General features: G+C 46.7%; 1 protein-coding gene and 1 long non-coding RNA gene across 5 annotated transcripts; one reads left to right on the forward strand and one right to left on the reverse strand.

The window, feature by feature from the left end:
* The first annotated feature begins 1,619 nt into the window (after nucleotides 1-1,619).
* LOC133381839 (zinc finger protein OZF-like) lies at nucleotides 1,620-14,715 on the forward strand. Of its 3 annotated transcripts, none has more exons than XM_061621362.1 (3): nucleotides 1,620-1,741; nucleotides 6,195-6,806; nucleotides 9,701-14,713. In XM_061621362.1, exons 2-3 carry the CDS (start codon nucleotides 6,737-6,739, stop codon nucleotides 11,263-11,265), a joined length of 1,635 nt encoding a protein of 544 aa, XP_061477346.1. In that variant the 5' UTR covers nucleotides 1,620-1,741; nucleotides 6,195-6,736; the 3' UTR covers nucleotides 11,266-14,713. The 3 variants fall into 3 exon arrangements, with proteins under 3 accessions (XP_061477346.1, XP_061477348.1, XP_061477347.1); XM_061621364.1 differs by having other exon boundaries at nucleotides 1,655-1,741; nucleotides 6,737-6,806; XM_061621363.1 differs by lacking the exon at nucleotides 1,620-1,741 and adding an exon at nucleotides 2,284-2,335 and having other exon boundaries at nucleotides 6,737-6,806; nucleotides 9,701-14,715.
* LOC133381883 (uncharacterized) lies at nucleotides 6,406-18,086 on the reverse strand. Of its 2 annotated transcripts, XR_009761742.1 has the most exons (4): nucleotides 17,909-18,083; nucleotides 7,898-8,079; nucleotides 7,458-7,603; nucleotides 6,406-7,017 (listed from the first exon to the last, which is right to left on the reverse strand). It is a non-coding gene; the product is annotated as an uncharacterized LOC133381883 (long non-coding RNA). The 2 variants fall into 2 exon arrangements; XR_009761741.1 differs by having other exon boundaries at nucleotides 6,406-7,603; nucleotides 17,909-18,086.
* Nucleotides 18,087-23,850: the final 5,764 nt, after the last annotated feature.

Genomic DNA, 23,850 nt, shown 5'->3' on the forward strand with positions numbered 1-23,850 from the left:
CCCTCAGCACACACACCCCTCAGCACGACCAATCCTGCAAGACAAGCTGAGATCCACCCGGTTGAAGGGGGCTTTGATCTTCCCCACCAACACACTCCCAGGGGTGTTGCCAAGTCACAGCTGATTTATTTAATTCCTCCACCCTCTGCCTGGAGGCTATTTGGAAGCCCTGTACCTCATTTTCCTTGCCTAGCAAGGGGGGGGATTGTCCAGGACCCCTTCTGCTCCAGAAAGCGTCTCTTCCTCCAGCTCTGGGGCACAAAAGCCACACAGCTATTCTGCAAGGGCTGAGGGCTGGGCTGACCTGACATCGCCTGACATCGATCCCTGGGAAAATTCTGGAGCAGATTATAAAGCAGTCAATCTGTAAGCACCTTGAAAACAATGCAGTGATTACTAGGAGCCAACATGGATTTATGAAGAACAAATCCTGCCAAACGAATCTTATCTTGTTTTTTGATTGGGTAACCTCCCTTGTAGACTGCGGGAATGCTGTGGACACAATATATCTCAACTTCAGCAAAGCTTTTGACAAAGTGCCCCGTGATAATTCTGATTAGCAAGCTAGCTAAATGTGGGCTCAATGGAACAACTATCAGGTGGATCCACAGCTGGCTACAGAATCACAAGCGGGGGACCGCAGGGCTCGGTCCTTGGCCCAGTGCCCTTCAACGTTTTTATTAATGACTTGGATGAGGATGGGCAGGGAATGCTTATCAAATTTGCAGATGATACAAAGTTGGGAGGGATAGCTAATACCTTGGAAGACAGAAACAAAATTCAAAGTGATCTTGATAGGCTGGAGCATTGGACTGAAAACAACAGAATGAAATTTAGCAGGGATAAGTGCAAAGTTCTACACCTAGGAAAAAGAAATCAAATCCACAGTTATAAGATGGGGAATACTTGGCTCAGCAATACTATACTAAATGCGAGAAGGATCTTGGGATTGTTGTTGATCACAAGCTGAATATGAGCCAACAGTGTGATGTGGCTGCAAAAAAGGCAAATGCTATATTAGGCTGCATTAAAAGAAGTATAGTTTCCAAATCGTGTGAAGGACTAGTTCCCCTCTATTCAGCACTGGTTAGGCCTCATCTTGAATACTGCATCCAGTTCTGGTCTCCGCACTTCAAGAAGGATGCATACAAACTGGAACAGGTTCAGAGGAGGGCAACAAAGATGATCAGGGGACTGGAAACAAAGCCCTATGAGGAGAAACTGTAAGAACTGGGCATGTTTAGCCTGGAGAAGAGAAGACTGAGGGGAGACATGATAGCACTGTTCAAATACTTGAAAGGTTTCCACACAGAGGAGGGCCGGGATCTCTTCTCCATCATCCCAGAGTGCAGGACACGGAATAATGGGCTCAAGTTGCAGGAAGCCAGAATTCGACTGGACATCAGGAAAAGCTTCCTAACTGTTAGAGCCATACGCCAATGGAACCGATGACCTAGGAAGGTAGTGGGATTCCTGCATTGAGCAGGGGGTTGGACTCCAGATCACAGGGATACATGATTTGGGGCACCCCAACTTATATTTTGGGGTTCAGAGACATGTTAACTTTGCTTTGGAGTTGCAGATGTCCAACGCCAGCGTCGCCCTTTCTGATTGCAACTTCCTGCCTCTCTAGGAACCCAAACGCAGTTCCTTTACCCCCGCAGGAGGACTAAGTGGGAGAGGCTGCCTTGCCCACCCGCTCTCCGCCCCTCTCTCTGCAAGTCCAAGAAACCTTTCCAAGGTAGGTGGAAAGCGGGGGGGGGGGAGGGGAAGGGCAGTTTAGCCCAAGGAGGGCTGCGGTCAGTGCAAAGTGCTTTGGGGGTGCAGGGGTACCCCAGGAGGAGATTTGGGCGAGAAAGCAGGAGGAAAGCGGCAGCTGCTTGGGAAATGGGGGGGGGGAGAGAGAGAGAGAGAGAGAGAGAGAGAGAGAGGAGGCCACCGTAGGGAAGGGGCTGTATAGCTCAGTGGGTGGGGCACCTGCCTTGCACGCACAAGGTCCCGGGTCTGCCGGCGGCATCTCCAGGTACGACTGGGAGAGAAAGCCCCCCCCACGTCCGAAATTCTAGAGAGCTGCTTCCAGCCAGTGTAGACAATAGTAAGCTAGATGGACCAGTGGTCTGGCTCAGGTTAGAGAAGCTTGATATATTTCTAAAGTGCCTCTGGGTAGAGGGCTGGAGCCTGATCATCTGATCAGGTTTGGGGGGGTGTTTGGAAGGCTGAGGAATGGGGGGGGGTGAGATCAAAAGCCTAGCAGGGACCCTGAATCCTGGGAAGGGCTGTAGAACCTGCCTTGTCTGAGGAAGATCCCCGGTTCAACCTGCAGCAGCATCTCCAGGTCAGGCTGCTAGTCTGTGTGGGCAATACTGGGTGGGAAGGCAAGTCAGGGGAGGGGGCTTTGGAAACATGGGGGCGAGGAAAGAAGAGCAGCCCATTCAGGGTAGCGAAAGAGATCTGTGGACCCTCAAGTCTGTCTCAGTCTGAATCTGCCTCTATTTAAACAGGAAAACTTCCCTCTGGAGTAAACTGATCAGACCCACCCCCCCCCAACACAGCCCACTCAAGCCGATTAATTATGTGCATAAGGAGATACCAAGATTTACTTTGTGGCCTTAAATGTGCTTGATGACAGTTTCTGAGGACTTGAGAGGTGCTGTTAGGGACACTGGAACTCCCTGCCTCTTGACATCAGGCAGGTGCCTTTGCTGCACTCTTTCCAGCGCTTGCGTAAAACGTTTTTGTTTAGGCAAGCCTATCCGGACACATAGACACTGATGTGTTTTAATCTCTTTTTAGCTTACTATTGTTTTTAACAGTTTTTACTGATGATTTCAATGTGTGTGTTTTTGTAAACCACTTAGAGATTACAATTCACTAATAGGCAAAAAACCTTGCGGTTTAAGAATGTACCTATAGCCCACAGCTATTCTATCAACTTTAAAAAGCAGGGAAATTGGGCAGCTATAGTGAATGCACCAGGGGAGCAGGAGACCTGACCTCCTCTCTGAGATATTGGACTGCCCTACAGATTGGTCAAAATGCAAACACCATTTGGGTTGGTCTTTCACAGTCCAATCCACTTCCTGTGTAGCTTGGAAGAATTTGGTAACATGTGCCTCTGAGCATATGGTGAGTGGTGGTAACGCCTGCCATCTCCAAAGATAGAGAGAATTATATTTTTGTATGTTTGCTGGTGTTCTTCTTACTTTGCTTCTTTCCTGTGTTATTAATGTTTCTACAGAGAATCTACACTAGAAAATTTTATTTCCCTCATTATTCATCCCAGAAATCTGTGTCAAATTTATTTTTATTAATTTCAAAGCCTTTTTATTGGTCAGTGTCATATGATAGTGAAGACAGCTTTTTGTGTTTCAAATTGGAGGTTATGTTCTATTTCTATCTTGGGTGCATTAACAGTGGAATTTGGACCTGCAGTTTGATGAAAAATCAGACTGATTCCAATATGTTGCTACTTCAGCAATGACTCTTAGCTGTTGGAAAAAAGAGGATGCATATTTTCAGCCTGCTACGTTTAAACCACTTCATTTAAGGCAAGGTGGGCACAGTCAATTAAAAACATAGAGCACACCTAGAATTTTGCTAGAATATATTTCACCTCCCACTGTTTTATCTTGAGCAAATTGAGACACTCCTGAGGTCCACTGGAGACTATTCTGCAGAAGTCAGTGCCATTATTCCACAATTATGTTTGGAGTTTTTTTAGTGCAAATTTTGCTCTACTTCACATATTCACAGAAATAGAAACAAAAGAAAATGATTTCTTATAGGAAACTTCACTAAAATTGCAAAGTAAACCAGACATATTCAAAGTGACCATCTGAACTATATCAACTGTCTAAATAATGTTGCTTCCTCCCTGCTAAAACAAGATCAGCAGAGCACATGTCTTCTTTCTATTATTTGGGCTGATTGCAGGTGTTGCCACCACTCACCATATGCTCAGAGGCACATGTTACCAAATTCTTGCAAGCTACACAGCAAGTGGATTGGACTGTGAAAGATCAACCCAAATGGTGTTTGCATTTTGACCAATCTGTAGGGCAGTCCAATATCTCAGAGAGGAGGTCAGGTCTCCGTGCATTCACTGTAGCTGCCCAATTTCCCTGCTTTTTAAAGTTTGATAGAAATAGCTGTGGGCTATAGGTATGTTCTTAAACCGCAAGGTTTTTTGCCTATTAGTGAATACCTCACTAGGCCCCACCTATAACAAACTATTCACTAATAGGAAAAAAAGCCTTGCAGTTTAAGAACATACCTATAGCCAACAGATATTTCTGTTGCCACCATTCACCATATGCTCAAAGAAACATGTTACCAAATTCTTCCAAGCTACACAGGAAGTGGATTGGACTGTGAAAGACCAACCCAAATTGTGTTTGCTTTTTGACAAATTTGTAGGACAGTACAATATCTCAGAGAGGAGGTCAGGTCTCCTGCTCTTTTGATGCATTCACTTTAGCTGCCTTATTTCCCTGCTTTTTAAAGTTTGATAGAAATATTTATTGGCTGTAGGTACATTCTTAAACCACAAGGCTTTTTGCCTATTAGTAAATTTCTGTTTTTAAATCCGGGAGGTAAGAAATGGGATCCTGTCCAAGTTTGCTGAGAACGGACTGATCATTTGCATGCTTATTGAGTTCAGTGGGATTTACTCCCCTGCAATCATGCTTAGGATAGGTGAAACTGACCACAGGGGATGAGGAGGGAGGGGAGGAAGGGCGTAGGGGAGGACTGGGAGGGGAGCAGGAGGGAGGGGAGGAGTAGGGCAGGTGTGATCATTTGCATGCTTATTGAGTTCAATGGGATTTACTCCCTTGCAATCATGCTTAAGATAGGTGAAACTGACCATGGGGGGAGGGGAGACGAGAGGGAAGGAGCAGGGGAGGGGAGGAGAGGGGAGGAGAGAGGGGAGCAGAAGGAGAAGAAGGGGGAAGGAGGGGATTGGAAGGGGAGGGGGGAGGCGTGAAGGAAGTGGGAGGGAAGGGGCAAAAGGGAGGTGATGGGAGGGAGGAAGAGAGGAGGGCAGGTTTGATCATTTGCATGCTTATTGAGTTCAGTGGGATTTACTCCTATGCAATCATGCTTAGAAAAGGTGAAACTGACCTGGGGGAGGGGGAGGGAGTGGAGGAGGACAGCAGGAGGGGAAGGGATGAAGGGGGAGGGGAGGAGATTGGGTGGGTGGGTGGGCACTGGGCAGAGGATGAGCCCCTTTCCTTTCCAAAATGAAACATTGTGAACAGTAGCATTGTTTTTCAAGATTTTCCCCACCTTTTTATTCTACATCACACACATGTAGCCTCCCACCCAAATTTAAACCAAAGCTGGCCCTGGCCACATCCACACCAGGCCTTTATTTCACTTTGGACAGGCATGGCTTCTCTCAAAGAATCCTGGGAAGTGTAGTTAGTGAAGGGTGCTGAGAGTTGTTAGGAGACGCCCTGTTCCCCTCAAAGACCTTCAATCAGAGTGGCTAACTGTTAAACCACTATGACCACTGGAGCTCTGTCAGGGGAATAGGAGTCTCCTCTCGGCACCCTTCACAAACTACACTTCCCAGGCTTCTCTGGGGGAAGCCATGACTGTCTCAAGTGAAATCAAGATCTGCTGTGGGTGTGCTGAAGGGGAACCCAGGCAAGCCCAGCAGCTGTGAGTTTGGCTTGTAGAACACTGACAATTGGTTCTTACTGTGCATGCCCAACACTATCATTCAGTTCAATGCAAAATTTCTTAAATTAATTAAAAATCAGCCAGGCATTTTTTAAACTTTTAAACTGCAGAAGATGAAGGTCAAAGTATGGGGCAAGGTCAGTAATAGGATTACAGGTACTCTGTGAACATGGCTCATTTTTTAATGCATTTCAACAGATTATGAGAACTCTCAAAGGAAAAAGTCCAAAAGGGCTCTGGATTATTCTCTCTCTCTTTTTAGACTTTGAACTCTCGATTCTCTCTGATTGTTTTGTGTATCGCCATGAAAATTGAGAGAGTTGTTAAGCAAGCGTTTCTGAGTTCAGGACTATAAGTTTTGTAAGGTTTTGTTTTGAAATGAGCTTATGGGGAGCATCAGAATGGCGTGAGGGGTATTTTTCAATTTTAAACGGCGGAATGTGAAAAATCCACGCTGGCTATAGTCTACGGCCACTCTTACGGCTGTATAATACTCTCTTTCTCCTCAGAACCTGGCACCTACTGCTGAATAGGCACAAGGCCTTGTGTTTTGACAGTCGCACTCCAAAGCACGAAATGCAAAGAGACAGACATATCCCGTTTACTGGAACAAAAGACCTCTAAGCTGTTTACAATGAACAGTGGAAAAAGTCACTGGAACACCAATAAAAAAGCAAGCTAGATTAAAAACAAAACACCTAAAGTATACAATTTACTTTTATTTGCATGTTGCTTTTCCACGCAGTTGCTGCAAATGCGGCTCACAGCCAAAGCAAAGCCAAACAAGAGCTGGGTGTTACAGATGAAAGCATAGCTGCTCTCTCGTACCAATCCATTTCAAAACATAATAGGGCCATCCCAGTTTGCTTGTTGTCCCTTTTAAAATCCTTTATCAACACACAATATTAGTCTGCAGGAGTTCAAGCAGCCTGGCCTTACGTCCCTTTGGAAGTGGGGATCAGAAAGGGGTTTGCTTTGGAAAGCCTGAAGATTTTTTCAGTCAGAAGTAACCAGTCTGTTTCTTTCCTCCAAAACTGACCTCATCTCCTAGATGGAAGAAAGGGAAGGTTCTCCTTTCCAAGATCTGAAGAACGAAGAAGGATCAGCGTGTAGTTGCTCAGGTGTGTAGTAGGACCTTTTGTTGTCCGGGGCCTTCCATGGAGGGCTGGTGGAATCCTTGCATTTTGTTTTATCTCATCCAGGACCGACTTCACCCATCAAGCTGTTAATTCATGTTCATTTTGACAGCTCGCAGCATTCCCCTTGTGCAAGATTTCTTTTTCTTCGTAAGAGCTTTTAGGGAATGTGAAGACTGAATGAATCCCAGTCCCACTAGATTGAGCAAAGCGAAGGCCCACAATAATCTCAGAATTAGGTTATAAAATCCAAAATACAATATTAAAAACAAAATACATTTCAATAACAAGAATAGGGTGTGTTCTAAAAAAAAAAAAAAAAAAAACTCAGGAGCCGAAGAACCAAGTTAAAGAGGTGTGTCTTTAGCATTCGCCGAAAACTATGTAGTAAAGGTGCGTAATGTACCTCTGTATGAGAAAATTCCACAGCTTAGGGGCTGCCAGAGAGAAAGCTCTCCCTGGCCACCGTCTCCTAAATATCTGAGGGTGATGCAACTACTAAGAAGGACCCTCTGTTCATCTTAAAATCTGAGAGGGTCTGTAGGGAAGGAGACAGTTTCTGAGATATTTTGGGCCTAAGTCATTTAGGGCTTTAAACACCTTTAATTGGGCCTGGAAATAAACTGCAACCAATACCATTGTTTTAGGAGTTGTATGAGTTCTAAATGGAACCCCAGCCAGTAATCTTGTCCACTGCATTTTGGACCAGTTGAAGTTTCCGAGTCGTCTTGAAGGGCAGACCCATGTGGAGCGCGTTGCAATAATGCCACCTTGGGCTCCGTCTGGGAGGAAGAGCGGGATATAAAATTAATAAATAAAATAATACTAATAATAATAATCTTTATTGTTACGGTCAATGACCAGCATGTAAAATTAAAATAAATAATAAAAGATTACATAATCCAATCTGGAAAGTTACCAGAGCATTGAGGATTGTGCCCAAATCATCTCTGTCCAAAAGGGACCTTAGCTGGCCAACCAGGTGGAGCTGGAAATAGGCACTCCTAGCCACCAAGGCCATGTGAGCCTCCAGTGATAATGCTGGGTCAAGGAGTAACCCCAAGCTACGAGCCTACCCTTTCCAGGGGAGCGCAACCCCATCCAGCACAATCCGGCTTCCCATCTCCTGGACTTGAGAACTTGGAACACAGAACGCTTCTGTCTTTTCAGGATTCAGCTTCAGTTTGCGGCCAACATCCAGCCCATCGCTGCCTCCAGACATTAGCAGCCCAATTGCCTCTCCTGATCCAGATGGCACCTTACCCAAAAAAAGGATATTTGCCACTCAGCGATAATTATTTAACACTTCTGGGTCCAAGGAGGACTTGTTAAGGAGGGGACATACCACCACCTCATTCAACGAGGATGGAATTCTCCTCTCCAATAAAGCGTTAATCGCTCCCTGGCCCCACCCAGTCAACCACTCACAGCTAGTGCTAAGAAGCAGGTGGTCAGCCACACTTCTTCAAGCAACTTGTCCACATCCTTAGGACCCAATATTCAAAACTGATCCAGTACAGATGGAGCAGACAGTGCTCTAGATTCTTCCACTGGACTTACTCTAACTGGCATTCATAGAATCATAGAATAGTAGAGTTGGAAGGGGCCTATAAGGCAGTCAAGTCCAACCCCTTGCTTAATGCAGGAATCCAAATCAAAGCATTCCCGACAGATTCAACTCAATCTGAATCTGAGTGATTTTGTCTCTAAATCAGCAGACCTTCTGGGATGTTCCACTTTGCTGGAATGGGGTGGGGGATCCCCTAAAGATCCCTAGCATGCAATTTGACTTTTTTCAAAGCTGCTGCACGCTGGGTCAATATTTTATCCACTATGACCCCAAGCACTCATTCCTGGCCAGTCACTGCTAGTTCAGACCCCATGAGTGTATATGTCAGACTAAGATTTTTTGCTCAGTATGCATAACTTTACACTTGTTTACACTGAATTTCATTTGCCATTTTGCCACCCACTCACTCAGTCTGGAGAGGTCCTTTTGGAGCTCTTCTCAATCCCTTTTTTGCTTTAACAACCCTGAACAATTTAGTATCATCAGCAAACTTGGCCACCTCACTGCTCACCCCTAACTCTAGGTCGTTTCTGAACAAGTTAAAAAGCACAAGTCCCAAAACCGATCCTTGGGGGACTCCATTTTCTACAGCCCTCCATTGAGAGAACTGTCCATTTATTCCTGCTCTCAGCTTTCTGTTTCCTAGCCAGTTCGTGATCCTTGAGAGGACCTCTCCTCTTATTCCATGACAGCTAAGCTTACTCAGGAGTCTTTGGTGAGTTACCTTGTTGAAATCTTTTTGAAAGTCCAAGGATGCTATGTCCACTACATCACCTCTGTCTATATGCTTGTTGACGCTTTCAAAGAATTCTAATAGGCTCTGCTTCAGCAAGGCATGTTCTTCTATATGCTTGGTTAATTTATCTTAAATAATACTTTCTCCCAGTTTTCCCAGGGCAGACATTAAGCTAACCGGCCTGTTTCCTCTTTTGAAGTCAGATGTGACCATGCTGGATTTTTTTGACAGTTAGATATTTACATATATGTTTAATAGCACTTCCTCATCAACTTTTTTCTCCCTCTTCTCAACTGATTAACCTCAAGGGTATCCTGCAATGACAGTTAACTCCCAAGTGGCTGGAATCTCCAGCCAATCAGAGTCTGCTGTCACCCAGAAAAGCAGACAGAATTTACCTGATCCAGGCCCCACCCAATAACAGAACAAGGCTACAACAGAACAAGGACTCAAACTTTCACAGTTGTAGTCACAGAAAAGTTTCCCTTCAAAACATGAGCATAACCAAACATATATAGAGCAGTTCTCCACAGCATTACACCCTTAATATGGATCCTCTCTTTATTCTAACAGGTGATGACCAGGACAGACATAATTCTCAGGAGCTATCTTGGGTCTCATCAGAAATAATCAAGTGTGAAGTGAAGGAAGAGACCTTTGGAGATCAAGATGAAACCAGGATACAAGAGGAAAACGAGGCACAAAACGGGAGGAATGAAGCCATTCTTTGCCAGGCTAATAACTTCCAACAAATCTCAGTCCAGCAGAAACATCACAAGGGAAAAAGAAAGCATAAGTGCCCTTCATGTGGCAACACATTCAACAGTAAATCTCACCTTAACTTGCACTGCAGAATCCACACAGGGGAGAAACCATATAAATGCTTGGAATGTGGGAAGAGCTTCAGTGTGAGTAGTAATCTTAGTCGTCATCAAAGAACACACACAGAGGAGAAACCACATAAATGCTTGGAGTGTGGGAAGAGCTTTCATCAGAGTTCACATTTTGCTTCGCATCAGAAAACTCACACAGGAGAGAAACCACATAAATGCTTGGAGTGTGGGAAGAGTTTCAGTCAGAGTTCACACCTTACTTTGCATCAGCGAGTCCACACAGGAGCAAAGATATTTACATGCTTGGAATGTGGAAAGAGCTTTAATAAGAGCACAGCCCTCACTAGACACTGTAGGATTCACACAGCAGAGAAGCGGTATAGATGCTTGGAATGTGGAAAGAACTTCAGTCAGAACAGGCATCTTATTTCTCATCAAAGAATTCATACAGGAGAAAAACCGTATAGCTGCTTAGAGTGCGGAAAGAGCTTCAGTCACACTTCAAGCCTTGCATTGCATCGAAGAATTCACACAGGGGAGAAATCATATACCTGCTTTGAGTGTGAGAAGAGCTTCAGGCATAGCACAGCACTTATTTCACATTGTAGAATTCACACAGGGGAGAAACCATATAAATGTTCAGAGTGTGGAAGGAGCTTCACTCATAGCACATCCCTTACTTCACATAAGAGAACTCACACAGGGGAGAAACCATTTAGATGCTTGGAATGTGGAAAGAGCTTCCGTCAGCGGTCGCACCTTACTTCACATCAGAGGACACACTCTGGTATTAAACCATATAAATGCTTCGAATGTGGAAAGGACTTCAGTCAGAGTTCACACCTTACTTTGCATCAGCGGATCCACACAGGAGAGAAGCCATATAAATGCATGACATGTGGGAAGAGCTTCAGTAATAACACGTACCTCACTTGTCATTGCAGAACCCATACAGGGGAGAAGCCATATAAGTGCTTTGAGTGTGGAAAGAGCTTCAGTCAGAGTACAAGCCTTAGTACACATCAAAAAATTCACAGAAGGGAAAGTCTATATGCATGTTTTGAATGTGGAAAGAGCTTCAGTTGTAAATCAAGTCTCATATCTCATCAGAAAATCCACACAGGAGAGAAACCATATCAATGCTTGGAGTGTGGAAAGAGCTTTCGGTGGAGAAAATACTTTACTTCTCATCAAAAAATCCACACAGGAGAGAAACCCTATAAATGCTTGGAGTGTGGAAAGAGCTTTCGGTGGAGAAAATACTTTATATCCCATCAAAGAACGCATATAGGGGAGGCACCATAAAAACATCACACCAGGTTGGAAGTATTCATATTTCTCTGCAACTAGCAGCAAAACTTAGACATACTACATTTTGGCTGTCTGGTCATGTCTCAAAGAGGATTTTATGCAGCTGAGAAAATCACAGAAAAGAGCTCCTGGAACTATAAAGGGCTTGGAGCATCTTCAAGGTTGGAGCATGTTCACTGTGAGAAGAGGCTTATGTATTTGTGATTTTTCTCTTCATGGAGGAGGGGAAGGTAGAGGTTCTCAACGTTCTGAAATACTGGAGAAATGCCAGAACTCAGTGCCAGCTGTTGAAAGTGGTCGACAGTGCTTTGAATGCAGGCAAAAGGAGGAACTAATATTTTCACACTCTTCATATGTAAATATGCACTGTGGAAAAAGGACAGGGCAGGGCATTCATGCGCTGCTTGTGAACCCTGCAAACATCTGGCTGGTGCCCTTGAGAAATGGGAGGGGGCCCTTTCCTAGACTTTGGGTTGGATTCTGCAAGTCAGTTCTTAAGTAAAGAGGGCCAGGATTAATTGCTTTTGCTTGATAGTAGTTGAGTAGTTTGTGTATGTGTCTAGCAATGTTGCATTTATTTTGCTTGCTTCAATGGTGTCCCACATTCTCCTTGTAATAGATAGATTAAGAGTGAGTAGGATTTCCTTATGCATTATTAAGGAGATCATAGGAGCCATGCATTTCTCTGCTTTGCAAATTCAACAGGTCTAACCCTGAGCTTTTAAAATATTTAAGATGTTCAATGGCTTCTAAAACATGAGTTATTCCTTTGATCAATAGAGAGATCCATAGATAAACTCTTAGAAACCCTCCTTCTATATCATGGTTTGTCATTTGAACCATACTTCAGAGTAAAAAATGGGTAGGAAATTGTCTTTATAGTGAAAACACACCTTGAATTAATTCCAACATATAGGAAGGTACAGGCAGAAGTAAGTTCAGCTAGTTAAGATCATCATCAGCTCAAGCATATCTTTATACAATGACTCAAAATCATGCAGCATCAGACCTTCTAGGATACAAAACACTAACTAGGCATCTCTCAGAAACAGACTAGACAGGCATTCTATGCATGATTCATGACACAGAATTGGAGCGTACAGGCTAGGTATATCTCATGATACCACAACAGGATCAGACTAGGCATCTCACAGAAATAGAATGAGCAAGTGGAGGTGACAGTAGACTGTTGTTGCAACACCTTAATCTCATCCACCCATCCTAAATATAAGAGGGGTGGGCAGGCACATCCTTGTCCAAGCATTCTCTGGTACTTTCTTGCTTTAGCTGCAAGGCGGGGGCTCCTTCTAGAAACTGACAGCATTTTCTGAAGCTACCTTTCTTCTAATCTCTGTAACCTTGGTGAAAGCATTAATTCACACTCTGAGAGACTGCTCTCACTTTCCTGTCTCTGGATGACTCAAGGTTGTTCATTAAATGTTATCTTTTCAACAAGTAGGTCTGGGTTGGGCGCCAGTGAGGGAACCTTGTCGTCAATCATCAGAGAAACAGGAGGGGGGCGCGATGGGCTACATTAACCTCACTAAGCTCAGAGCTACCAGAGATTTCTAGAAACATTTCTCCCGCATTTTCCCCAATCTCCGTGACGTTTGTAACCCATTCTTCATCCTCCCAAGCTTGCCAAAGGTTCTCCTTGGGCCCATGACACTTACAGAGACACCTGTTTTCAGAGTCTCATAACTTGATGGCTGCAATGGCTTTTGTGTAGGAAGGAAGACTCATGAAGAATTTCAGAACCTTTGGCTAGTACAAAATGCAGAGGAACAGCTGATGATAGTGTTGTGTCACCAGGAACAAATTGCCCCAGTATGTTCTGGCATGTCCATTTTTCTTCCTAGAGGGTAACATGTTTCCTCTGAAGTTCTGGTTTGTAGAAGGCAGAAGCCTAAACGGCTTGAGCTGTAATTTCAGAGGCGGGGGTCATTTTGTACTCAGGCACACAATATAACAGAAGCAGAACATTACATGTGAGGGGCACTCAAACGTAGAAATGGTTGCCATTTCGTTGACAAGACACACAGATAAAGACCGTGCAAACCTTCTCTGCACATTGTTCTGGAACCATTATGCTATGGTTACTATTAACTATGGTATTAACTATAATTAACTAAGGTAAAAGATAAAATGGCCTCAAGTGTTATCTTGTCACCTGTCATGAAGCCTGGCCCTGACTGTTAACTGTCTCACTTTGCTGAGGCTTGGAGCTGTGACATCATATATCACGTCATAACAATGCCTTTACATTCAGCCTAGCCATCTCCATGGTAATGCCAATGGGCAGTAAATCTCTGAATAAGGGCCACATCTGCACTATATATTTAAAGCAGCATGATACCACTTTAAACAGTTATGGGACCCTGGAAATTGCACTCTGTGAGGGGAATAGCGGCCTTTTCACAAACTACAGTTCCTGGGATTCTTTGGGGGAAGCCGTGACTGAAGTAGCATGATCCTGCTGTAAATGTATAAGGCAGTTGGGGTGGAGGTTACCATCAGCCTGGCACTTCAGCAACTGTGATGTTTTCGTTCATAGCCTAAGCCTAAAAAAGAATTTGCGGTAACATGAAAGTCTGCTTCCAGCACGGAAAAAGACAATCAAAACCAAACCAAATGATGTAATCACACCTGACTGCATTAATTGTTTTTAAAAAGGTTTTTAAAAGATTTTAAAAAATATTTATGTATTTCACTATACTTGTATGCCGCCCCATAGCCGAAGCTCTCTGGGCAGTTTACAGTAAGATATGTTTTAAAGTCTTTTGTTTTAAAGTGCTTACAGTGTTTTCTTGTTCGTTTGCTGCCCTGGACAGGATATAAGTTCAATAAATAAATAATGCTCCCGTGCGAGTTCATTTTTACAAAGAGGATCATTCCATGCGAGCAACCAATTGCGTTCAGTTAAAAGAAGTTTAACAAAATGGTTACAATTGTTTCCTTTTTTTCCCTCTGGCTACGGTGTCATCTTTTTAAACATTTGCTGGCATGGAGGCACTGACTAGGTGCAAACCTGCTGAGCTTAAGCAAGGTGGTGACCCTCAGGGCCCTTTGGACCATATACTCTGGGACTTGAATTGACATTTGCCCAGAAGGTCTACTAGGCGCCACCACCTGACACTCTGTAACACAATACTGCCCTGAGACTGTGCCTTCATCTCCTCCTTACCGATTGCTTCGTAGTGTCTGGGTGCACTTACAGGCCACAACCCACCCACCCCTTGTATCTTTCCATCTTCAAAGATTACAGCCCTGGTTTGCTTTGGATACCTGCTGCTGTTACGCTATCTCTTCACTGCTGCCACCATTGAGACTGATCCCAGCTTTGGTATTTGCTCTGCCCACCCTTCTTGTCTGTAATATCCCAGCCAAGGATCAGGTGTGATGTTAAACCAAAACTATTTATTTAATAACACAGGGAATAAACAAGATTATTATAAGTTCAGTCAACATGTGTGGTTACATATAATAGTTTTCTCTTTGTATCTCTTAGTCCTAAAACCTGCCTCACTGCCCACCTGAACACAAATCCACCCCTCCAAAAACCCAGAACCAACAACTGTCATTCTCACATTTATACCTTCAACCACCCAGATGCTCAGCCAAACACAACTCAGCATTTCCCCCTCTCACTCACTCTACTTACCACATTTACCCTACAAAACTGACACCATAATTACTGTACAACATTTACAGGGGCATGAGAGCCTCCCAAAGCCATACTACACAGTCAATCTAGGAGGATACAATGGTCAAGGGTATCCAAAGCTCCTGAGAGGTCAACTAAGAGTAGCATACCCCTGTCCCTCTCCCGATGTAGGTCAGGCTGACCAAGGCTGATTTGGTCCCAAAACTACGCCTAAATCCAGACTGAAATAGATCCTAACAATCAGGGTCATCCAGGAACACTTGAACATGTCCTTCCACCATCCTCTGCGATGGTGGAGTGAGGGGACTGTCGGAGTGGATCAGGCCCTGACGCTGCCTTTCCCTCCCTGCCTTGCTCTCTCCACCCTGTCCACAGGGCAGGCAGTGTCCTTGCAAATTGGAGAAATGATAAACATGGTCTCCCAGATATTGTAGGCTGGCGGCAAGACTCACCATTCAGCTTCTTCTTCTGGTATAGCACAGTGGGGAGGAGAGCCTGGCTGGGAGTCCAGAGAGTTCAAATCCCCGCTTGTGTCTCCTGGGTGTCAAGAGCCAGCTAAAGATCACCCCCCACAGCGAGTGGCTCAGGGGTTACGTGCCCTGCCACCTGTGCAGCCATGGGGAAGCTGCATAGTCCCAAGGAGCCCAGTTGCCCCCCAGCTGGCAGTTGTGGACAAGGAAGGGGCTGGCTTGTGCAGCTGTGGCAAGCTGAGCAGGCGCTAGCCAGCTGGGGAGGACTAGCCTCAGAGGGAGGCAATGGAAAAACCCCTGTGAATACCGCTTACCATGAAAACCCTATTCAGAGGGTTGCCATAAGTCGGGATCGACTTGAAGGCAGGCCATCTGGTCATTTTCTCATTTTGCTAAGTAGTCCTGTGTTAGGCAGTTTGGGGGGCAGTTAGGCTAGAGGGGAGGGAAGGAGAAGGGACTGGCGGGCCAGTAAGGAGGGAGACTGGGAGACGCCCTCTTGGCTTCATACACCAGAGAAGAATAGAGTCAACATACCCTGCATCACAAACGAAAAGTGACTGTGGCCCACGGCCTTTTAGGATCCCTTGCCTTTAGGATTCCCCCCCCCAGAATGATTTTCTTCCCTTAATTGGAGTGGGCAGTGAGCCCTCTGTGGGACTGTCTTGCTCCTCTACCCCCACCCTAAGGAATTGGGTTTTGAGTCCCCCTGACCTTCTGGGTGGGCCCTGAACCCCCATTTGTGTGCAAAGTGCCCTCTTGGGTGTGTGTAAGCCAGGTGAAGCTGCAAGAGCGTGTTGGAACACAGATCTAAGGAGAAAAAGCCGTGACTGCTTCGTCACAGGGCCTCCAAGCAGGAGTTGTAGGGAAAGACTGAGCTAAGACCCCCCCGAACCAGAATGAAGGTATTCCCAAGATGCTTGCGCTGGAGGGGAATCAGGCGCCTCTGGAAGACTTTTGGGGCCAACAGGCCTATGCAGCTGCTTAAAACGTCTTTGAGTAGCTTGGCACTTTAGTGATTGTTCAGCATCGTTTTAAAATGTGTTTTATGTTGTTGTACAACGCCCTGATGCTTTGCGAGAGGGCAACATATAAATCCTCTTATAAATAAATAAATAAATAAATAAATTTGAAAGAGTCCTTCGAAGAATGGGAAAAGTGATCTGTTGAACCAACTGTTATGTAAACTGCTCAGAGGTCTTTACATTCAAGCGGTATATAAATTTTGTTAAATAAATAAATAAGATTGCAGAAGTTGGTGCTGAGAAAAGGAAAATTGCTCTGAGCCAGTGTACATTAAAAAAAACAGCTGAGAAAGGTGTATCAAATGAACTGCACACAAATTGGGATCTGAACATCCCAATTCCACAGAATAAGATAGCACAGACAACTTTATGTCACAGTTATGAAAGAATTAAAGCTGAATAATATGAATAAATCAAAGTACTCATTTGAACAAGTGACTTTGACTATAGTTCTTCACTGGTCATAAATCAAGATATATGCAATATATAAATATATATATATATATTGGGGGTCGGACTCGATGGCCTTACAGGCCCCCTCCAACTCTGTGATTCTATGAATACAGCAATTGCTCCATACAGTAAAAGGAAAAAGAAATGTACTTAAATCGGAGCATAAGAAGAGTCTTGCTGGGTCCGGCCAATGCCCCTGGGAAGCCCGCAAGCAGGACCGGAGCGCAAGAGCGCTCTCCCCTCCCGCGGCAACTGGCTTTCGGAAGCACGTTGCCCCTGACTATACTGGCAGAGCGTGGCCACCGTGGCTAGTAGCCACCGATAGCCTTATCCCCTCCACGAGTTTGGCTAGTCCTCTTTTAGAGCCTAGCCCTCCCCTCACCGACCCCCCCCCACAAAAAGCAGGCCCAAAGGATTTAAGCCCGCCCCCCCGCTCCGCGCGGGTTTCCCGCGGGAGTCTCTTGGAGGGCTCCTCCCTGCAGGCGCTTCTTTTGCAAAGGGGAGTAACGGCCCCCTTTTTTGCAACCTGGGAATCCATCTCAGGGTTAAAGAGAGAGAGAGAGTGCGGATGCCTAGAGAGGCCGGGAAAAACGCCCTCCCCCTCCCTACTGGGGATTCAGTCCCCCTCCCCTTCCTCCGAGCGGAAAAGAGGGGTGGGCGTGGGGGTCTGTGCATTAAACCAAATGAGGCGGGGATCCCCCTCCCCAGGATCAGGTGGGTGCAAAAGGAGGGAGGGAAGGTCTGGCGGGGGGGGCTTCCCTTCGAGGGGGAGGGGGAACGCAAAGCGAAGCAAGCGGGAGGGAGGGAGGGGGAAATGGGGGGTGGAGGTGGAGAAGCCCAGGCAGGGGAAGGGGGCGACAAAGGCCCAGAAGAGCCCCCTTCAGCCCAAAGGGGAAGTGGGAGTCGTGCAAAGGGGGCCTTTGGGTGCAGGGGAGGACCCCCCCCCCATGGGCGCGGGGAGGGAAGGCAAGGTAGTGGGGGGAGGCTGAAGGGTGAATTTAGGAGGAGGATCCTCGCTGGATCGTCACCTTGCAGTGGTGAGTGGGCTTGCGTGTTCCAGTGAACCCTGTGAGCGGTGCCGTCGGGAGTCATGTGCTCCCAGCAGGGTCACCCCTGGCGGTAAGGTCAAGGGAGAGGAACCAGACAAAGAACGATCCAAGAAAGTCCTCAACAGCAGAACAGGCGGAGGATAACAATGTGTACGTTACAACGGCTGTGAAGGCGGATGAAGGCTGCAGCAGATAAGGGACTTCCAGCCGTGGTGGTGCCCATGCCATTGGATCAGAGCCTTTCTCTGGCAAGATTGTGTGTTGATCGTTGTCCGCCGATCTCCCCACATAAAACAAATTCACGCACAGGCGTCTTCAAACCAAACCAAAAGTCCCATGGCGATCCACGAATGGCAACGGGAGCTAGACTGTGAAATCCTGAAGCCCAAATGCCCCACTCTTTTGTGGGCACTACATCCCACCTTTCTCCCCGCCCCCAAAGAGCTCAGGGGGGTACACATGAGATGCTGCCTCCCTATTTTATCCTCACAACTCTGTAAAGTAGGTAGGGCTAAGAGGCGGTGGCTGCCTCCCAGGTCCTAGCCTGACGCTCTGAAGTGCCTCTTGGGTGCAGCAGAGCCCCCTCCTCTCCCAGAGGCGGGTGGGCTTTGGAAGTAGGGGGAATATGGAGAAAAGAGGGAGGGAGGAGGAAGAGGCCAGCACTGTGCAGAGGTACTCCGAAGTAGGACTTACTCTCATGTCAGCGCGCATGGGATGCCAGCCGTAGGAAGGGGTGAGTGAGGAGAGAGAGGAAGGAGGAGAGGATTTGCAGGATGTTTGCAAGCGTAGGGTCTGATGGGACGAGGGGGCTGCAATTTGGGTCTCCCCCCTCCAGCAGCCAAATGTCTTGGGAAAGAAAAACCCTGCCAGGGCTCTGAAGCAGCCTCTCCTCCTCTTTCCCTGCCAGGAGCCTTCAGCTTGTCTTGACACATGAGCTCCTCAGAAAGGATTAGAATCATAGGGTTGGAAGGGACACATAAGACCATCCAGACCAGCCCCATGCTCAGTGCAGGAATCCAAATCAAAGCATTCCCAACAGGTAGCTGTCCAGCTGCCTCTTGAATGCCTCAAGTGTTGGAGAGCCCACCACCTCCCAAGGTCATTGGCTCCATTGTCTTATGGCTCTAACAGTTAGGACTCTTCAAGTACATGAAAGGTCACATAGAGGAGGGCCAGGATCTCTTCTCGATCATCCCAGAGTGCAGAATACGGAATAATGGTCTCAAGTTGTAGGAAGCCAGATTTCGACTGGACAGCAGGAAAAACTTCCTAACTGTTAGAGCCATACGACAATGGAACCAATTACCTAGAGAAGTAGTGGGCTCTCCGAGACTGGAGGCATTCTAGAGGCAGCTGGACAGCCATCTGTCGGGAATGCTTTGATTTGGATTCCTGCATTGAGCAGGGGGTTGGACTTGATGGCCTTATAGGCCCCTTCCAACTCTACTGTTCTATGATTCTATGACGTTTTCCTCGATGTTCAGTTGAAATCTGGCTTCCTGCAACTTGAGCCCATTATTCCGTGTCCTGCACTTTGGGATGATCGAGAAGAGATCCTGGCCCTCTTCTGTGTGACAACCTTTCATGTACTTGAAGAGTGCTATCATATCTCCCCACAGTCTTCTCTTCACCTGGCTAAACATGCCCAGTTCTTTCAGTCTCTCCTCATAAGGCTTTGTGTCTAGTCCCCTGATCATCCTCATTGTCCTCCTCTGAACCCGTTCCAGTTTGTCTGCATCCTTCTTAAAGTGCTGTGTCCAGAACTGGATGCAGTACTCAAGATGAGGCCTACCCAGCGCTGAGGGGAACTAGTACTTCACGCGATTTGGAAACTATACTTCTGTTAATGCAGCCTAAAATAGCATTTGCCTTTTTTGCAGCCACATCACACTGTTGGCTCTTATTCAGCTTCTGTTCAACAATTCCAAGATCCTTCTCACATGTGGTATTGCCGAGCCAAGTATCCCCCATCTTATAGCTGTTCATTTGGTTTCTTTTTTCTAGATTAAAGAAGGGGTGACCTGTGGACCGACCCCCCCCCAGCAACCTCTGAGCATCCCAGCCAGGTTGCTGCTGCTGCATCTGCATAAGAGGCTGGGTGAGAGCTGGTGAGTTCAGCGGAAGGGAGGGGGTTTGGCTGGGTGGAAAAGGAGGAAGGGATGGATGGAGGCTGCGGGGAAAAAACTCCAGGCATGCAGAAAAGACCAGGGCCAGGGTGGGGAGGGAAAGGGGAGAGGAAGGGAGAAAAAAGGCAGACAGTTCCAGACATCAGGTTGAATTCTGGGCTTCTGTTGAGAAATGGGCTTCTGATGGGTGGTCAGATAAGGCTACAAAAGTAAGTTCCCCCAAATTAACAAAACTATGCCTTTTGCATTCAATCTTTTTGGAGGAACTGGCCTGAACCCAGACTGGAATGGGTCAAGATAATCTGTTTCATTCAAGAGTACTTGCAATTGCTGCGCCCATAACCCTCTCAATCACCTTCCCTAAAAAGGGGGCATTTGCAACCGGTCAGTAATTGTCACAAACCAGTGGGTCCAGAGTGGGCTTTTCCAGGAGTGGTCAGATCATCGCCCCTTTTAGGGCAGGTGGGATCATTCCCCCCGCCCCGCAAAGATGCAAAACGTTGAAGAGTGCTGGTCCCAAGACCAAGCCGTGCCTATCCTGCTCGTTACCTCCTCTCCTTTTGAGAAGAAACCGGTGATAAGCACTCTTTGAGTACGATTGTGTAGCCAACAGTGGAGTTGCTGGAATTGTATCGCAACACGTGGCCTTTCCTTCTCAGGAGGTCTCCATGTTACCAAGTCTCCCGCCTCCCCATTATCGATTTCTGATTTAGTCCCAAAATATTTCCTGACCTATCTTCCATTGACAGGATCCAGACTTCACTCTTAGGGACTGCACTGGGGAATTTCTGGTGTCTGGACCAGTCACAGCTCTTCAAAGGGTCCCACTTGGCCCCCAAGGCCACTTTGCCCTACCCACGCCCACCCACCCATAGGTTAATGTCATTAATGGCATCAGAACGTGTGTGCGTGTGTGTGCGGGACAGGCTTTAATGCTGACTTGGCTCCGCAATCCTGTGGCCGGCAGGAAACACGATCACAGAGCCATGGCAGCAAGATTTAATCTGTCATCAGCTGAGCTAGAATTAAAGCCCTGAGCAAAAGTCTTTAAGATGGCATCTGCCTCCTGTTTTCTCACAGGGGGGCTTAGAGACTGTCTCCCCATGCTACCTTTAAGTCTCCATAATGGGGAATGAAGAGGCATCCCCCTCCCCTTTAAGTTTGGAATCACGGGGACTTAAGTACAGCGCAAGGGATTTTGACAGGTGTGCGCTGCCGCCTGGACGCCAGTCCTGTGATGTCATAGTGGGACATTGTGTGATTGACATGTGGGTGCCCCGCCCATCAGTTGAATGTGTCTTGCGAGGCAGCTGGTGGAACCAGAAGGAGTCGCCATCCAGCCTGCAACACTCTGGCACGCTTCCTCTGCTCCTGCAGGATTTAATTTTGTTGTACTTTATTCAAAAGCATTTATTTACCAATATTTCAAAAATCTCTAAGTGGAGTACACTCTAAAAAGCAAACAATGTATGATTTAAACATTAACTGAAAACCACAACCTAAAACCAGGAAAACAGGGATATAAAAACACATAAAAGCAAAACAGAAAACAAAACAACAGATTTTGCTGGACATGAAATCTTCCCTGTTTAGTGTTGGGTGTACCCAATATGTTCCTGGCTTTTTATTTCACCCAGAAAATTCCCTTGGTGTCCAGAATTCGTTCCCCTTTTTATTTCAGACCCGTCCGTTCCCTCTCCCCACTGCTGCATTATACTGACCCAGATTTATACGTTCTTAAACCCACTGGCTCTGTGGGCTGGTTACTGTCCCTTTGCTGTTACGAAATATGCAGCTTGCCTGCAAGCCAGCAGTTTTCACGGACGCCCCTGACCCTCACTTTTAGGATCTTTTGACCGTGAACCCAGAATGCAGTCCAAAATTTGGTTAATGTGGCTAAAAACAGCAAAGAAAAATGACGCTGATGGGGACCTCTTTGCAGAGACTTGCCGGCCACTGGCGTTGCCACAGCGATGGCCTAGGCTGAATGCAAGTGCATCATTATGACATCATGTATGATGTCACAAGCAGGATAGGCTCCAAGCCTCAGCAAAGTGAGAGACAGTTCATAGTCAGACCCAGGCATAATGCTTGGAAGACGGACCTTCATGACAGGTGATGAAAAGGCAAGTTTTGGAGCTCTGTTAACGTCTACCATACAGGAAAGGTTTTGTTAACAGTTTGCAGAGGAGATCATGTGGTCGTTTCCTCATTTGGGTGCCCTTCACATCTAAAGTCCGGCCTGTGTTGTTTTGTCTGCCTGCGTACAAAACGAGATGTCAGAGGTGGGCGGCCCTTTGCCACCAATTGCAAGGTGACGAAAGGTGAACGAGCGACGCGGTCGGGATACGATAAGCTTCTGAAGCCGCTTCAAGAGCACCGATTCCTGCACAAAAGCCATTGGCAGCCATCAAGTTCTGAGGCTGTGAAAGTAGGGAGGGTATCCCTGTAAGGAAGGAGGCACCTGGAGGGGAAAAGAGCCAGCAGGTATTGGGAGATGGTCCTTCCACAGAAGGGAATTATCCGTACAAATGCCAGATATCGTAAGGGCAGGTGTTCCTACCAAATAAGAAGTCCTTGGTCAATGTGGTGACCTTTCAAGGGTCTCTTTCTGCCATCTGAGGAACCTAGCAATAGATATTGCCAAATCTGCCACCCAGCTGAATGTCATGCGCTCCAGAAAGCCACCGTTGCGTCTCAAAGCGTTCCGCTTCTCTAGGCCTGGAAACCGCAAAGCCCATTTGCAACCAGACATGGGTGGGGGCGGAGGCAGAAGCCCGGCACCATTCTGTAGCAAGAATAGGCAGTGAACTGTCCCCTGGGAAAGTCAGTTGATGAGGGAGGTGTAAGGAAAAGGCCGGAGAAAGCTGAGGGCGGAACACTAAGCTATTATTAACACAACATTGTTGGTGGCTGCACTAGCCCAAGAGGCTGCCCTGTGTAAACGGTCCTATCAGAGGCAGAGATGTGAAGGCCCGGGGAAGGGGGCATGGGTTTTTTTCTCCCAAAAATTTTTTTTCCCCAAAAAATGGGGAGGACACATGGTCTTTTCTCTTAATTTTCCCAGTAACTGACGGTGGAGGTTCAACATGGCCATCAGGGCGAGCAAGTCAATTCAGAGCCTTCATCCTTCATGGATTTGTCTGATCATCTTTTAAAGCCATCCAAGTTGGTAGCCATCGCAGTCTAGGGAAACCTCCATCCCTGAGACTTCTTAGAAGGCCCCTAAGAAAAGCCAGATCACTTCCAAACCCCCTCCCCATTTCCTTTGCCTGGAAGGAGTGGAAGCTGAGCAGGCATTTTTCGGATCCAGGCGACCTGAAAGGGTCCCTCCTCCAGCTGTCCACACATCAGCCTGCCCCCCCCAGCCAAGATATCACACGAGACGGATTTTCCCCAGGGATGGAGGTGGATTCACTGTGATGTCTCCCCAGCGTGCCCCCCTTTTAAAAATCTTCCTCCTCTCTTGGAAGCAGAGCAGCCAGTTCACTGGACGTGACTCTTTCCCTCTCCGCGCCTGCAAAGCGCCTTTCTGTGTCCCGTGCGTGGCCCCTCTGAAACTGCGCCAACACCTTTCGGACACGGCCAATGCAAAGAAACAAGAACGGGGGGGACGGCACCATAGAGCTTTGGCGGTAGTGGAGCCCCTCCTCCCACCTCTGTCTAAAACCCACACTCACGTGCGAAAGGGAACCGGAAGAGAAGTGGGCTTCGTGCCTTTCCCTCTCCCTATGGTGAGGACGGGGAGTAGGGTGGAAGGGGTCTCCTCATGAGTTTTTTTTTCTCCCAGGGAAG

The sequence above is a fragment of the Rhineura floridana genome, chromosome 3, assembly GCF_030035675.1.
Source record: "Rhineura floridana isolate rRhiFlo1 chromosome 3, rRhiFlo1.hap2, whole genome shotgun sequence".
NCBI lineage: Eukaryota > Metazoa > Chordata > Lepidosauria > Squamata > Rhineuridae > Rhineura > Rhineura floridana.